General features: G+C 51.8%; 1 protein-coding gene and 1 long non-coding RNA gene across 4 annotated transcripts; one reads left to right on the top strand and one right to left on the bottom strand.

The window, feature by feature from the left end:
* Positions 1 to 1,176: 1,176 nt before the first annotated feature.
* LOC138917934 (uncharacterized) lies at positions 1,177 to 8,694 on the bottom strand. 2 transcript variants are annotated; one of them, XR_011426616.1, is made up of 2 exons: positions 8,609 to 8,694; positions 1,177 to 1,893 (listed from the first exon to the last, which is right to left on the bottom strand). It is a non-coding gene; the product is annotated as an uncharacterized lncRNA (long non-coding RNA). The 2 variants fall into 2 exon arrangements; XR_011426617.1 differs by lacking the exon at positions 8,609 to 8,694 and adding an exon at positions 7,950 to 8,155.
* On the top strand, positions 8,280 to 13,621 carry ID2 (inhibitor of DNA binding 2). 2 transcript variants are annotated; one of them, XM_001503611.5, is made up of 5 exons: positions 8,280 to 8,465; positions 10,746 to 10,850; positions 11,036 to 11,703; positions 12,020 to 12,083; positions 12,869 to 13,621. In XM_001503611.5, exons 3-4 carry the CDS (start codon positions 11,356 to 11,358, stop codon positions 12,074 to 12,076), a joined length of 405 nt encoding a protein of 134 aa, XP_001503661.1. In that variant the 5' UTR covers positions 8,280 to 8,465; positions 10,746 to 10,850; positions 11,036 to 11,355; the 3' UTR covers positions 12,077 to 12,083; positions 12,869 to 13,621. The 2 variants fall into 2 exon arrangements, with proteins under 2 accessions (XP_001503661.1, XP_070092816.1); XM_070236715.1 differs by having other exon boundaries at positions 8,307 to 8,685; positions 12,020 to 13,621.
* The last annotated feature ends 2,129 nt before the right edge of the window (positions 13,622 to 15,750 follow it).

The raw sequence follows: 15,750 nt of genomic DNA, 5'->3' as shown, positions 1-15,750 counted from the left end.
CAGTGCACGGAGCTTGTTACAATGCAGGTTCCGATGCCGTAGGTCTGGGCTACAGCCTGAGTCCGCATTTCTCAGGGTGCCCACGCTGCTGGTTCTCAGACCACACTTTGAGGAGTCAGCTTCAGAGTTTAAATGCTCCTGACCCGTCCGCCATCTGATTTGAGCTGGCGCATGCAGGTGGAGGAGCTGGGAACCCTGGGGTCACAGTGAGTCACCTGAGGGCAGGCTGCACCCAGGCATGCAGATGCTCCAGGAGCACAAAGAAAAAGGAGCCCCCCCCCTCCCCCCCTCCCCCCCCGCCCCCAAGGCCAAGGCTCAGGCTCAGGGAGGGTCAAGTGGCGCCAGCCATCAGCTCCAACCTCCTCCCACGTGCTCGCCGCCCCCTACACACACAACAGCAGCAACCAAAAGAACCTAAACCCTTTATTGCAAGAGCTTTGCCCTTCTGCCTTTCTATTGTGGCGCCTCCCTGGGAATGCAGGGTTCACGACTTCAAAGCAGTACTTAATGCACTGTATTTGCATCAGCCTCCTCTTGACTCCTTTCTCGGGACCAGAAATGACCACACTGGGATAGTGTCATGGGGGCTTTTTGGCAGCTGCCAAGAGCTTCTGCCTGCGGGGCTCCCAGCCCCCTTTCTCTGTCGTCAACCTTCGCAGTCTTCACGCCAGCGGTGTCTTCCATAGGGTAAACAGTATAGCAGGAGGCCCTGGAGTCAAATCAACGAGGCAATGGGATAAACAGCCTTGTCCTAACTAGAAAGCATAATCGCCACACACTCAAACTCTTCATGTCCCGAAGAAAAAGTGTCAAAATCACCTTAAAGTCTTGATGACATGAAGTGACGCCTCTGAGATGTTTCTATGATACAGTGTCTGGAAGCACCAGATGCTCTTATTTCCTCACTAGGAAGCTGTGTGGTCCACACATGGCTACCCTCCTCAATCGCTCAGCTCTCCCATCCTCTACAGGGCCCCGGAGTCAGTCAGGCCATTTATCCTACTTGGTTTGGGTTCAAAAAATATACTCATCACGTATGGTTATAAATTCTATACCTTGGAGGAAAGTTGGTAGGGGTTCTGACTGCTTTGAAAAAACACCCACACTATATACCTGAGTATGTACTACACACTAGGACATCAAATAAAACATGTATTTCTTTCAAAATAAAGGTACTTTTGTTGAATATGGGAATATGTTTATTTTAAGCATTATAAATGATTTGTTCTTATAAAACTTTCAGGGGGACAAAAACCCAAATAAGCTATCAAGGATTATAACTACAATGCATGCACAAGATCATACTTAGAAACTCTGAATCACTCTGCCCTCCCCTTCAGTTATCAATGCAACAGACCACTCTGAAACTCAGTGGCTCCAGACAACAATTTCTTCTCTCACAATCTTGGTGCTTGGACTCCAGTGGGCAGTCTCCTTTGGGGCCTCTCACATAGCGGCTGTCGGTTGGTGGTTGGGATGGGGTCATCTTAAGGCTTTTCTGGGCTGGACATCCAAGGTATCTTCTTAACTCACAATCAAGTGCTTAGCTGGGATGTCTGGGGAAACTGGGGCCGGCCCCACCCTTATTCCTCTCTGTGTGGCCTCTTCACATGGCGAACTTGGACTTCCTCACAGCACGGTGATGTCACAGAGGTCCAGATTTCTTCCATGGTGATTGTAAGAGAGAAGCCAAGAAGCCAAAATGAAAACTAAAAAGCTTCTTCTGACCTAACTTGGGAAGTCACACAGCTTCATGTCCCCTGCAATCTGCTGGGTGCGCAGGGCTGGCCCATGTCCAGTCTGGGAGGGGCTGACACACAGCATGAACACTGGGAAGCTTGGTCCAGCGGCGAGCATCCTTTGAAAGTAGCAACCTCAGAAGCTACCAGAGACCTGTCAGCCAAAGAGAAGGGCAAGCTACACAATCGGCAGGGCCTAGTGCAAAGTGGAAATGCAAGATCGCTAGTTCAAAAAGCATGAAAAAACATATTTCCTTTCTTCCACAGTCTCTCTCTCTCTCAACCTGTCATGGTGTTTTTTCAGTCTGCTATTTAATGGTACGCTGTCTTGGGCACAAGGATACTCGGGCAAATAAAGACACAGGTTCCCAGAGCCCTGTCCCTCACTTCAGCATGAAGGGCACACTCACCCACTGTGACCGTGCCTGCCCCCACACCCAGGCGCCCGCGGGGGACAGAAGAGTAGTGGTGGATGGACAAGGCAGGGCAGGGGACAGGGGTACAGGAGGCAAGACCTTGTCCCAGGGAGGCAGGGAGGTGGGACCGCATATGGGCCAGGCTTCCAGCCCCCAGCACATGCTCCATTGTCCCATCGATGTTGCTCACAAAACACAACTGAAAGACAAAATTACTAAGAATTTCAAGATAGCATCTATAGAGCATTCAACCCTAAGCATGGGGCTCCCTCTGAACATGGGGTCCCTTCTGAGCTTGGGGCCCCACCTGTGCTGGGGGCCCCATCTGAGCTCAGGACCCCACACAACTGCACAGATTGCTTGCCCATGGAGTGGGCACTGCCAAGGAGTGATGGCAGAGGAGGAGCAGGCGACTGCAATAGCAGCACAAGTAGGACTCGTGCCATGGGAAGATAAAAGATTCCTCTAGCTCCCCTAGCTGGCAAGGACCCAAAACATGCTAGTGGAATGAATCAGACTTGGTCTAAAAGAATTCTAACCAACCCTTCCAGCCAAAAGTGAGGACAACAATTGTCTATGCCATGGATTTTACAACCATCAGGCTTAAGAGTATCTCTACACACCTGCTGTCAAGGCAAGCTTGAGCTTGCTAAGATGACAGTGAAATAATACTTTTAAAATCCAAGACTTGATGAAATAAGGTATATGTGAAAGTGCTTGATAAATTCAAACAATATAGAAATGTGAATAGTTTCCTTTAAACAGATTTCACTGCTCTATGTTTTCTATTTTATCTAACAAGAAACATAGAAAATTCCAGTTCCAGACAAGATGGAGTAGATGTACTTCTCCCTAATCCTCCTGCTAAGCAGAGCTAAAAACCCTGGACATTAGATATAAAACAGACATCAGAAGACTCTGAAAGATGGAGAGAGGAAGGCAGACAGGCCAGCAACTGTGGGGCCTGAGGAACGACATGGTGGTGTTTTCTCTGGGTTTTCTTTGTGCTTCGTATATCCTGGACCAGATGCTGGAGACGTGGGTACCCAGAAATGGCAATGGACATGGACAAAGCACCAGGAAAGAGGCAGCCTGGCAGGAAAGGGAACTTCAGACAACGACCATCCTATTCTAACCAAGCACCACAGAGAAACTGTGGCCCCAACTCCACCGCCATCAGCAAAGGGCCAGTAGAGAGCCCAGACTCCACCTTCACCTGCTGTCATGAGGCGCCCCTGTCTCAGCCTCCCTTGACAATAGGATGGTGTCAGAGAAGGTGGGGTGGGGAGCAGAAGCATTCATCCCTGCTCGTTGGCAAGGAGTCCCCTCTACAGCGTCAGTAGAGACCACGTGGGAGCCTGACTTCCACCCCTACCCACTGGTAACCAGGCACTGCCCTCCCTCCCCACCGGGTGGTCTCAGAGAAGGCTGAGTGAGAATCTGGGACATTTGCCACTTCCAGAGGTAAGAGGCCTCTACCCCACGGTGTCAGCGGAGGCCACCTGGGGAGCAGTAAGGGGGCACCTCTACCCCTCTCAGCCAGGGTGGTGTCAATGGAGCCCTGCTCTAATAGAAGAGTTAAACAAGATCCAGAATCACATAACAGAATATCCCAAATGTCCAGGTTTCAATCAAAAGTTTCACTCTCATCATACCAAGAATCAGGAAAAGCTCAACTCAAATGAGAAAAGACAATGAACAGCTGCCAACACCTAGTTGACATGATGTTAGAAGTAACTAATAAGGATTTTACAGCAGCCATCAAAAGACTCTTTCAACAAGCAATACAAACATGCTCAAAAAGAAAATCTCAGCAAAGAAATAGAAGATATAAAGAAGAACTAAATGGAAATTTTAGAACTGAAAAATACAATAGCCAAAGCAAAAAAATTACTAGATGGGCTCAAAAGGAAAATGGAGAGGGGAGAGGAGATAATCACTGAACCTGAAGGTAGAACAGAAATTCCCAATCTGAACAACAGAGAGAAAGTAAAACAAAGAAGGAAAAAGGACACAGCCTCACCGACCCATGGGACTACAACAAAAGATCGAACATTCGTGTTGCCAGGGTCCTGGAAGGAAAGAGAAAGTGGGAGGGGCTGAAAAAGTCTGTGAAGAAATAACGGTGGAAACTTTTTCCAAATGTAGGAAAAAACTGAATACAGAGTCAAGAAACTGGGAGAGGCACAATCAGAAAAACACAAAGAAATTCACACAAAAATACATCACAGGCAAATTCCTGAAAACTAAAGACGAATAAAGTGGGGAGCAAGCAGCAGCACCCCACCTACACAGGAAAAAGCAACTCAAAGGACAGCAGATTTCTTGTCAGAAACCATGGCGGCCAGAGGGAAGTGGCACAACATGTCAAATGCTGAGAGAACAGAACTGCCAACCCAGAATTCTAGATCCAGCAAAAATACCCTCAGGAATCAAGAGGGGAATGAGACCTTCTCGGGTGCAGGCAAACTATGAGGACTTGTCACCAGCAGACCTACCCTAAAAGAATGTCCAAAGGATGCTCTTGAAACAGAAAAGAAATGATGAAAGAAACAATACTGGAACATCAAGAAGGAAGAAAGAAGGAGGGAAAAAGTAAAACTGGCATTAAAGATAATAGACTTTCCTGTCCTCTTGAGTTTTCTAGAAACCAATGTATGGGTCCTCAAGAGATCCAAGATGGTTCACTCTCACCCAGTAGGCAAACTGCACCAATGCAGGGTTGATTTAAGAGGCCAGTTGTTACCTGAAGTGTCTCAGCTGTGTTCCCTGAACTACTTGCATCAGCATCTCCACAAGATGCTTGTTGAAAGGGCTGTTTGCTGGGCTGCTCACCAAATGCACTGAACCAGAACTGCTAGAGGTGGGCCCCAGGCTTTGGCGTGTGGAGGTGATTCTTACATATGGGATGGTTTGAAAAGTCCTCAGATCCTAGTTAACCTTCTGTTAATAAAGGGTGAAGCTCAGTCACTCAGTGTTAACTTCTGAGAAAGGTGAGAACAAAGTGTTTACAAATTCCTGGCTCTGGGCAATCCAGCCCTTAGGACTGGAACAAATTTCAAGGTAAGAAAGTATTCAGCACCAACCTGGTGTGCAGGTCACACACCTCTGCATCACCACAGGGATGATGAATTCTAGGGAGTATGGGCCCACAGAGGATTCTGTCATCCATCTGTGCCTCAGTTTCTTCCTCAGTAAAATGGGGACAGCGTCTGCCTTTCCTAACTGATGGGGTCAAAGTAAAGAGGACAGGTGAGCTGTGACCAGGCTTGTATAGGATTAGTTATTCCCACCCACTGTGAATGTTTAACCTACCCTGAAAGAGGGACACCCTGTTGCCCTTTTTCGCTTGAAATGGAATGTCTCTGTGTTCTTCACACAGACTCTGGGGAAAGCAGGCATGGTTAAAATAAAATTCACTGGGAAGACGGCAGGACCTCCACAGAGCTGACCACAGATGCCCAGGGGCTGCTCCTCCAGAGAAGTCCCTACAGGTCGGGGTCCCCAACACTCACCTCCCTGAGGACTCAGCCCTAGGTCCTGACCTCTCCCCGCAGACAGGGTGGCTGGGGGCTTACAGAACCCTCCTGCGATTTCCCTCTAATTGGGAAGGAGGAGGTCTGTACATTGTCATAGAGGAGCAGGGAAGAATCTGGGGGTGAAAGCCTTAAAAACGTGTGGGCAGGGATGTGGAAGAGAAGGGTGTCAAACTATGTTAAAAACAAAAGTCTCTCCACCAGCAAACCTGAGAGGGCAGAGATTAGAACGACCCGCACGGGCGCTGCCTGGGTGCCACCAGCGCCAGGGGTGACGGGCAGCGCCCGCCTCCCGGCTCAGGAAGGAGCAGTGCCCAGAGGGCCACGGGCACAGGACGCATGTCCGAGTCCGGCCGAGCCCCTGACCAGGCGGGCGGGACAGGGCGGCGGGTGGCCGGCGGGCCGAGGGCGCACGTGGTGCGGGAAGGGCGGGTTCCTCCCCACTGAAGTCATGGACTTGGCGCCCGGCGTCGAAGCCTCCGCGCAAACGTGGCTTCGGCCAAAAAGAGGGGGGGGGGGGGAAGTGCACAATGTGTTTCTTGTTAGGGCCTTGCAAGCTGGGGCTTCGGGTTTTGCTTTTGGTGCCGCATTATAATATTAAGATGCAGTTTGATTCCGGACAAGCCCGCCCTTGGCACAACCCGGAGAGGGCTGCTGCGGATTCCCACGGACTCCGTGGCCAGACTGGGCGGCCTGGGCGCTGCGCTCGGCCACGGGGGGCGCACGGCGGGCGGCAGCGGGGGTCCCCGCGGTGACCCGGGCTCCCCGGCGGGGGCGGGACCCCGCGATGCGCGCCTCGGGGCGGCGCAGACTCGGCGACGCCAGCCCCGCGCCCGCCAGCTCGCGGGCGGCCCGGGATTGTTTTCCAAGACCTTATCTCTCCCTCAAGTTAATTTTCTTTTTTAATTTGGTGACCGGAACAAAAGTCACAGGAAAATCCTTTGTGAAAGCCAAACACGGCCACAAATCGAGGCACTTCACAGCATTTGTAACTAAATATTTGCAGTGCTGGTAGTTAAATCGGCGCCTCGGCCAGACTTCCCAAACTTTGCTTCTTTGAACGGAGCTGAAAGGTGATCTCCCTACAAGGAGATCAGACGGGTGAAAGCAATTGGATTTGCACGGCATTTTTCCCGGTGCCCTGAGATCTCTGGGCAAACAGGACGCGCGCGCGAATCCTAGAAGGAATTAGGGCCCGGATCGTGGCGGGGGGGGGGGGGGGGGGGGAGGCGGGATGACTGGGAAGCCATTGTGGTGGCTGAAGCGCTTTGTTAGTGCCATTTATTTGCTGTGTGCGACAAGGAGAAGAGGTTAGGCAGGCCTTCAAAAATACCCGAAAGGAGAAAAATAAACATCCCCTTGTTTGCTTTTTGTGGCTTTGCTCATTTTCTTCCCCTCTTGTCGCCCCTCATCTAAGGCTGTTTTAAACCCAAATTCGGTTATCTGGTTTCAGGGCAAGGGCTCCCTCTTGCCAAGGTATTAGATAAACAAGTAAAGCAAAAACTCCAATCCTTATGTAATCCAGATGCTGTTTCCTCGAAAACCACAACAAACTCCGCTAAACCAGATAACAGGATTGAGAGCAGTCGTGCCCCCGCCCCCTCCCCCCGTTTTTAGGGCCAGCAGAGGACATCCACCGTTCAGGAACTCCTCTCCAGGAGAGATGATAAATAATAGCTGCTAACACTCTAAACTGCAGACGAGCGCCCTTGAGGGATCCGGATGCCGTAAACTGTCCGGGAATGTTGGCATCTGGTTCTTAAAATGGAACTTTCCCCAGAGATAAAGCCGAAACCCAGGAGGCGTCTGCGTCCGCGGGCTGACTTGGAAGTTTCTGGCCTCTTGACGTTCTCAGTGGAAAACGCAGACTGGAAAAGGGCTCAGTCCGCCCGGCTTTGTAATAGTAACGAGGACGCAGACGCGGGGCCGCTGGGCGCAGAAGATCCGAGCAGCGGGACCGGCGGCACATCCTCCCGCCCAACCCCGCGGGTAGTGGGATCTGGAAAAATCTGACGGTTTTTAGTGCAACCTCCAAGGGTGCTGAGGAGGAAGGCAGGCGTCTGTGGGGGACGGGGATGAGGGCCCTTCAAAGGTATTTTTAGGAGTCTGACATCAAATTCATCCCCACGAGGACCTCGAGGATCCAATGGAATAAATCAATCTCGCTAAGATAGTGACCTCCTCCCCATCAGCCCTTCCCTCGCGCCAGCCCCACCCTGAACGCCTCGGTTGCAAAAACAAATAAAATAAAGGAAAACCTTTTGCTTTGGCAACCTCTAAGCCATACTATGCCTCTTTCTGCAAAAGGAAGGTTTCTTTCTTCTCCCTCTCCTGGCTTTTTTTCTTCTCCTCCCGCCCGCCCCTTTTCTTTTCTTCTCGGCCCTCCTTCCTTCCCCCAAATCGCTCGAAACTTAAGACGTGCGGCGGCTGCAGGTGCGCGCGGGCCGGGCGGCCGGGCCGGGGCGAGCCTGGGACCGCCGGGCCTCGCAGGCATTGATCAGCTGGGCGCGCGCGCTGAGTGACGGCGCGGTTGCCATGGCAGCCGCCTGAGCGGCGCCGCGAGGACAAGGCTGCAGGGCGGCGTGAATGGGCGGCGTCACGCGCCTGGCGCCAGAGAGTCTGCTCCGGGGCTCCGGCTCCGGCCCCGCCGCGGCCTGGCCCGCGCGCCGCCGCCGCCGCCGCCGCCGCTGCCAATTCATCACCTGTCAGGGATCACTCGGGGGGTCACGGGCGGAATGGACACAGCTGTGAGAACAAAACCAGGGGGAAGAAAGGCGAGCGCTCGCAATTGCGCCAGATGTGCAGGGGGGACCTCGCGCCTCCCCCGCCCCCCGCGGGCTCCTCCCGCCCCCGCGCTGCATCACGCGGGGGTAGCACGGGCGGCCCGGCGCCCCGGCCCGGAGCTGCTTCTCATTACCGCGAGGGGCCGGACGCGCTGAGAGCCGCTGGCCGGCTGGGATGGAGCCTGAGCGCGTGAGCGAGCCCTGGAACCAGGTTCGGGGAACTTCCAGGGCTGGCGTGTGGCTTTAAATGGGGGGACGGTATCTCCACCCCCCGCCGGAAGCCCTTCACACCTTCCCACCACCCACGGGTCTAGCAAATCCAGGGCCTTTTCTGCAGCTGGGACCATTTGAACTTTAGAGGCCTCAAATGCAAACCCACGGAGACACCAATTGACAGATTTTTTCAGTGCCTTGTAACCTACCCCGAAATGCTCCAGCGTGGTTTTCCCCATGAAAACATAATTTTAAAGGTAGTTTCGTATTGGGATTGCTGAGACAGACATACTAGTAACTCATGCCTTTTTTAAATCATTAACTTATACAGCCTCATAATCCCCTTAAAATGATCTTTAGATGGATGTAAAACTGGGTAGCGTCCCAATCGAAGCGAATTCAACAATCAGGCAGACTGGACTGACATGGCAGCTAAGGAAAGAAACACTAGCAAACTTTCACCATATTTAGCAATTTGACTACATCAGGGTACAAAAATGATCATGGGAGAAGGCACTGCCTTAATCAACTTTGCAAGAGTGTAAAGTAATACCGAGCAACGCTCATTACGAACCAGCCCCGAGCCTGGCTGTTGGGATAATGAGGCTGGCACGGATGTTAACATACGGTGTCCTTGGAAAAAGCGAGGAATGCGTCAGTATCGCAGAGCTGCAATGTCCAAGAATCACAAGTAATAATTTGAGAATCCCAAAGATGTTTGTTTACATTGGCTATTATTGTAAAATAGTCAAAGTATAACATCATGAACCAAAATAGTGTCAAAACAAAATCTGTTCCACTGTGGCACGTATGTGACAGAAACACATGCACACAAAGTACAAGAGGCTCGAACTGTGGGGGACTCGGGTATTAAATCTTTCCCGACTTAATATCGGAGGAGAGGTTGTTCATCGAACGCTGTGAGGAACAGAGTTGCAGGCGGCGTTTACAGGGCCTTCGGCCCTCCGCAGATTTTTCTGCCGGACGACAGGAAACCATCCGCCTCCATCCTCCAAACTGAAGTGGCTGGATTTTCTGAAAGTGACATCTACCTCAGTACCACCTCCTCTGCCTCCTTCAACGGCAGCCCCGGGGCAGGGACAAGGCTGCAGTCAGAGACCGGCTGGCCCACCAGCTGAGGAATTAATCATTAATTGAAGGAAAAAATACTGTCTCCCCATTAGCAAGCATTGCTTTTCCTCCAGTTCTGCCCCCTTCCTCTTTCTTAATTACAAAGGAGGCGGAGATTGAGACAAAAAGTAAACAGGATACTTGCAAATATTACGTTTTCTGAGATTTTCCAGTTTACTGTATTCTAGAGGAATATGATTTTCAAAACCCGTAACTAATTTAACATGGTCTTCAGTTAAGCTAGAATTTTGTGTGAATTCACTGAAAAGTATTTTAGTAAATAGCTGCCAACTTTTTTTTAGGGGACAGGAATGAGTTCTTAAAGATTTACAGCAAAACAAACCAAAAAACCTAGAGCTGCATACAGTACTAGTGCTGAAAAGATTCCAAACCTCATACATGACAGAATTTTTTTAATGATGTCCATGGATGGCAGCGCAGCTAACTCTCACAAAGCTTTAAAAGTACTGTAGGTGCTGGAATGTGACACCAGAAATCACGATTTGTGCATAATTAATCACATTATTTTGCCACCTACAGACGCTCCAGGGCATAGACCCGCATCCTCTCAATGGCCGTGCATGGAAATACAGTTCCAATATGCAAATTCTCCTAATGATTTCCCATTAATAAGATCATTGTAATACTCCTGCCCTGTTCCAGAAAGGGAACCCTGGAAGTGCCCTGCCTCTCACAGCTTCTTAGATACCAGCACGACTTCCAATAAGTACTCATTTTACTGAGTTGACAACGATGTTGCCGGGTTGCCCAGGTTGCAAGATCCCGCACTAAACCCGCCGTTGAATGCGCGCGTGGGTGTTTTTTTTTTTAATACATATATAGCCTTTCTTTAAATTAAGAGACCAAACTCACTCTACAAACGTCACTTGTCAATGGCAAATTTATTTGCATTTTCCTTTTCTTCAGAAATGCTTTCTATCTTGATGACATTCCGTGGGTCCCAGTGAACGGTGGCTTTCTCTCTGCGGTGCTGAACTGGCCCGGGATTGTAGGACTGCTGAAAGCTCCAAGGTGTGGAAAGCTTCGGCGGGGAACACCTAGGGCGAGGGTCCTGCCTTGCCATTGGAGTTGGAATTAAGATGCTCGTTTAGATTCCTGCGGTCTCCCCCTCCCCCCTGACCCCTCGCTCTCTTCGCCTCCCCCTCCGCTCCCTCCCCTCCCGCCTGGCGCTTACTGTACACTATTTACCACCCCAGCTGGGCTCGCGCCCGCCCCGCCCACCCCGCGGGGATTGGCTGAGAACGCGGAAGGACCGAGCGCTCGCCCCGCGCCCGTGCCCGCCAATGGGGGCGCCCGGCCGGCCTGATGGACGCGCCGCTTTCCACCAATGAGGACGCAGGGAAGCCGGATCGTGTGGCCCCGGCTAGTGCGTATAAAAGCTGCCCCGCCGGGCTCCCGGCTTCATTCTGAACCGAGCCCGGTGCCGAGTGTTAGAAGCTTCGCGCGGCGGCGGCGGTGACGGCCTGAACTCCAGGGCAGCTCGCTCCCTCCGTGTCTCTCCTTCCCCGCAGTCAGCATGAAAGCCTTCAGTCCAGTGAGGTCCGTTAGGAAAAACAGCCTTTCGGACCACAGCCTGGGCATCTCCCGGAGCAAAACCCCGGTGGACGACCCGATGAGCCTGCTGTACAACATGAACGACTGCTACTCCAAGCTCAAGGAGCTGGTGCCAAGCATCCCCCAGAACAAGAAGGTGAGCAAGATGGAAATCCTGCAGCACGTCATCGACTACATCTTGGACCTGCAAATCGCCCTGGACTCGCACCCCACTATTGTCAGCCTGCATCACCAGCGACCCGGGCAGAGCCAGGCGTCCAGGACGCCGCTGACCACCCTGAACACGGACATCAGCATCCTGTCCTTGCAGGTAAGACCTGCTCCGGTGTCCCCGCTGGCTGCCGCGCACCCCAGCGATCGCCAGGGCAGCCTCTAGCAGACCCATTGTCGAGGCGGCCGTACTGGGTGACTTACAGATGAGCCAATTAACTTTATTTTCTTACAAATCTGCTGTAGATTGAGCTGTGCGTAAAATTGCTGATAAGTTCTGACATGTGAATGCATCTGTCTTTGAGTCTGAATTGGAGCATAAACATGTTTAATGGAACTTGTGTTTATGGACTACTTTTTTAAAAAGCCCTTTCTCCTTGAGATTAACATCTTGCCTTTTATCCCCTTTCTCGCAGGCTTCTGAATTCCCTTCTGAGTTAATGTCAAATGACAGCAAAGCGCTCTGTGGCTGAATAAATGGTGAGTGTTTGCTTGTGCCTCTTGGAGTGTGTGTGCGCGTGTTTTCTCATTTGTGTGTGCGAGAGTACTTGTCTTTCTGTAAAATTCTGGATTTAGTAAATGTGTGCCTCGTAGTATTACACGTAGTGTATTGTCTACGTGTACTAGACATGAAGGGGCTTCTAGCTCCAGTTACTCAAAATCACAGAACATTTTCCTTAAAAAGTGAAATAAAATAAAAGAAATGATTCCAGTGACTTACTATGAAGGTGGCGGAGGGAAATGTGCATTGGTTTCTGTAGCGGGTGTGATGCCCTGGCTGCTTTCTACTATTGCTTGGTACTAGGAGGTACTAACCTCCATGTAATTAATCTTATCGCCACAAATTCCATAGGGATCCTCCTTGCCTAAAACTATAGCCCTCTGGGATTCGACTCGCCGAGCATTGCTACCCTGTGCCTCAGACCCTGTGATGTGGGATTCCGGACTTCCCTATCTGTTAAGGAAAGGGCTGTTTTCAATCAAATAATTGTTACAAGGAGCAGACTGGCGCCTGTGAGCACTGCTGTTGGAGATCCAAAGAGAAGATTGCGTTGGGAAGTTTTTCCCTTGAGTCTCTGCTATTTTAATGTTTAATCTGCGCTGTCGAGGCCGGGAGTGTGTGTTGCATCTGGACGCCAGGGTTTGCCCAATCTCTGAGTGTTTGGTTAAATGTTCAAACTGTGGCTTCCTCTCGGCGCCAGTCTGCCCGCCTCTGCCCCTAGGTTACATTCTGCTAAACATGCCTTTCTCCCAATCTTTTGCAGGTGTTAGGACTTTTTTTCTTTGCACAACAATAACAACAATCCACAGGATCTTTTAAGGCGCTGAACTTATTTTTCAACCATTTCACAAGGACAACAAGTTGAGTGGACCTTTTTAAAAAATGGAAGGAAAACTGAGAATGCTCATCTTGCCCAGGGTGTTCCCTGACCTGGACTGTGATCGTAGTTATTTATGAAAAAGACTTTTAAATGCCCTTTCTGCAGTTGGAAGGTTTTCTTTATATACTATTCCCACCATGGGGAGCGAAAACGTTAAAATCACAAGGAATTGCCCAGTTTAAACAGACTTTGCCTTTTTTCAAAGGTGGAGCGTGAATACCAGAAGGATCCAGTATTCAGTTACTTAAATGAAGTCTTTTGGTCAGAAATTACTTTTTTTGACTCGAGCCTACTGAATGCTGTGTATATATTTATATATAAATATATATATATTGAGTGAAACCTTGTGAACTCTTTAATTAGAGTTTTCTTGTATAGTGGCAGAGATGTATATTTCTGCATACAAAGTGTAATGATGTACTTATTCATGCTAAACTTTTTATAAAAGTTTAGTTGTAAACTTAACCCTTTTATACAAAATAAATCAAGTGTGTTTATTGAATGGTGATTGCCTGCTTTATTTCAGAGGACCAGTGCTTTGATTTTATTATGCTATGTTATAACTGAACCCAAATAAATACAAGTTGAAATTTATGTAGACTGTATAAGATTATAATAAACCATGTCTGAAGTCAATACCTGAATTCTGAATGATTTTTCAGATCTCTCTTTCTCTCTGTCTACATTTAACCCCTTCTCCTTCATTCCTTCCGCATCCCCTTAAGCCTCGGGACTCTCGGGCAGAGAATCTCCTCGGCTGTGTGGTCAGGGCTGTAGCACTTTGGGGCAAAGGGCTGCTGCTGATTTTTAGGAGAGCTGCACCCGGGCTGCAAGGGCTATGAACACAGAAGTTTCTCTTAGTCCGTCAGGGAAAAATCAGTTCTGTGCCTTGGGGGTGGGTTTCAAACCAAGGAGTTGCTGTGAGCGTGACCAGCACTCCTAGGAGCTGGATCATTCACAGTAAACGTGGAGTCTGGACCTGTCAGCAGGTGTCGAGACACTACTGGAGTAAATGAAACTGCTCTTTCATCAGAAGAGAAAAGGCTCCGTACAACTCAGAACATGATTTAAGGTTTAGGGGAGGGGCAAGAAGGCCCTCGGTGTCATGTTTGCCCGTGGGAACTGCTGTAACATGGCCTCCGCAGGCTTCCCCTGTACTCGTCCACCTGTGCCTCACCCAGCCTCAGGGAGACAGGGCTGGCCAGGCCCGCTTTCCAGAACAGGTCACTACTAAGTCGCCCTTCACCCTTGACTGCGCCCCTGGACTGCCCAGGGAAGGCAAAGGGAGGGAGAGGAGAAAGGCCTTGCAAGTCCCAGAAAAGCATCAGCCTGCTGTTTCCCCTGCAGCCCTCACTGGCAACGTGTGGACCCTGCTTTCAAACTATACTTAATAACATAGAGACGTGTTCAAAATCCATCTGTATACATGTATGTATATTACATTCTCACCGTGGAAGACGCTTCCCTAGGCGTGGGAGGTTCTGGAAGGCTGGTCCGAGGCGGACGGGAACTGGAGAAGGAAGGGGGGAGGACAGGCAGGTGCGGAGAGGTGTCTCACCTGGGGCCACTTTCTCAGACCCAGCCGAGCAGGTGTTTGGGTGGCGCCACCGAGTCTGCCCTGGCGGCGGCGGCGTTTCCGGCCCTTACTCGGAATCCATCCCCGCCGCGCTGGGCGGGGGCGGAGAGGCGGCCTCGGGCTCGCGGCAGGACCTCGCTGGGGTCCCGGCCCCAGACCCTCCCTCCTCCAGGGCGGGGGCAGGGAACCCGGCCCGGGCATCTCCGGACACCACCCGCGCCCTGCTCCGCATCCATGCGGTGGACGCTCCCCGCGCCCGCAGATGAGCACGTGCGCTGATCCGGGCGCCGTCCCCGGGGCCGTCGTTGTTGTTGATAATCATACCCCCAGCGAAGCGGGCTCTGGCTGTAGCACCTGGGCGGGCGCGCCATCCCCACGCAGGCCGCCCTTCAGACCTGTCACCTGACGTCCCGGCCACCTGTCGTCAGCCGGCCCAGCGCCCCGCACGACAGGCCACCCTGCGCGGGCCTGGGCCCGGCGGGGCGAGAGCGGGAAGCGCGAGGTCAGGGCGCTGTCCCCCCGCCACGTCCTTCCCTCCGCGGCCGGCGGCGCGGGGGCGCGGACACCAGCCCCTGGTCGTCCCCTGCGTCCGCCCGCAGTGACCCGCGCGTCCTCGGCTCGGATGGGCGAGGGCGTCCACCCGGAGGGCTCCCTGGCTTTCCGGGGGAAGCCATGCGGGCAGAGCGGGGCCCTTTCGAGCACCGACAGGGTCACTGGGAGCCGGGGACCGTTTACAACGTTTGGACGGCGACGCAGAGTAGCAGCAGCGTCCAGGAAAAGAGCGCACCTTTCAGAGGGGACCGGTCGCGGCGGAGCTCGGGCCGCCCTTCCGGGTGCGGCTGGTGGAGGCCGCGCGCCACCTGGTGGCCGGCGCGAGGAAGGCGGCGCGCGCGCGGGTCCCCGTGGGCAGCGGGCTGGGGCGCCTGGGCATCTGGGGAGAAAACCCGGGGAGAGGCGGCCTCTAGAAAATGGATGATGACGTCGTGAAAGATTACCTCCCTAGCCTGTACGGTAGTTTCCACATATAAATCTTACTTCATCTTGACTACTTGGTAACTTAGGATCTGCCGCCAGCTCGACGCTCGGCGCTGTCCTGGATTTTAATCAAAGTATCAGACATGATCCCCAGCTTGATAGAGATTATAAGTGGATTGTGGAAAAAGTGAATTGTGAAGTCAAATGAAAGCCA

This window comes from Equus caballus, chromosome 15 (assembly GCF_041296265.1).
Source record: "Equus caballus isolate H_3958 breed thoroughbred chromosome 15, TB-T2T, whole genome shotgun sequence".
Classification (NCBI taxonomy): Eukaryota; Metazoa; Chordata; class Mammalia; order Perissodactyla; family Equidae; genus Equus; species Equus caballus.
This window is presented reverse-complemented; position numbering and strand designations above follow the sequence as displayed.

What these genes read in the sequence shown, in the direction of transcription:
- ID2 (XM_001503611.5), top strand. Translation starts at nt 11,356, where the DNA reads ATGAAAGCCTTCAGTCCAGTGAGGTCCGTTAGGAAAAACAGCCTTTCG. An exon ending in TCAGCATCCTGTCCTTGCAG is followed by an intron (nt 11,704 to 12,019) that starts GTAAGACCTGCT and finishes CCTTTCTCGCAG; the next exon opens with GCTTCTGAATTCCCTTCTGA.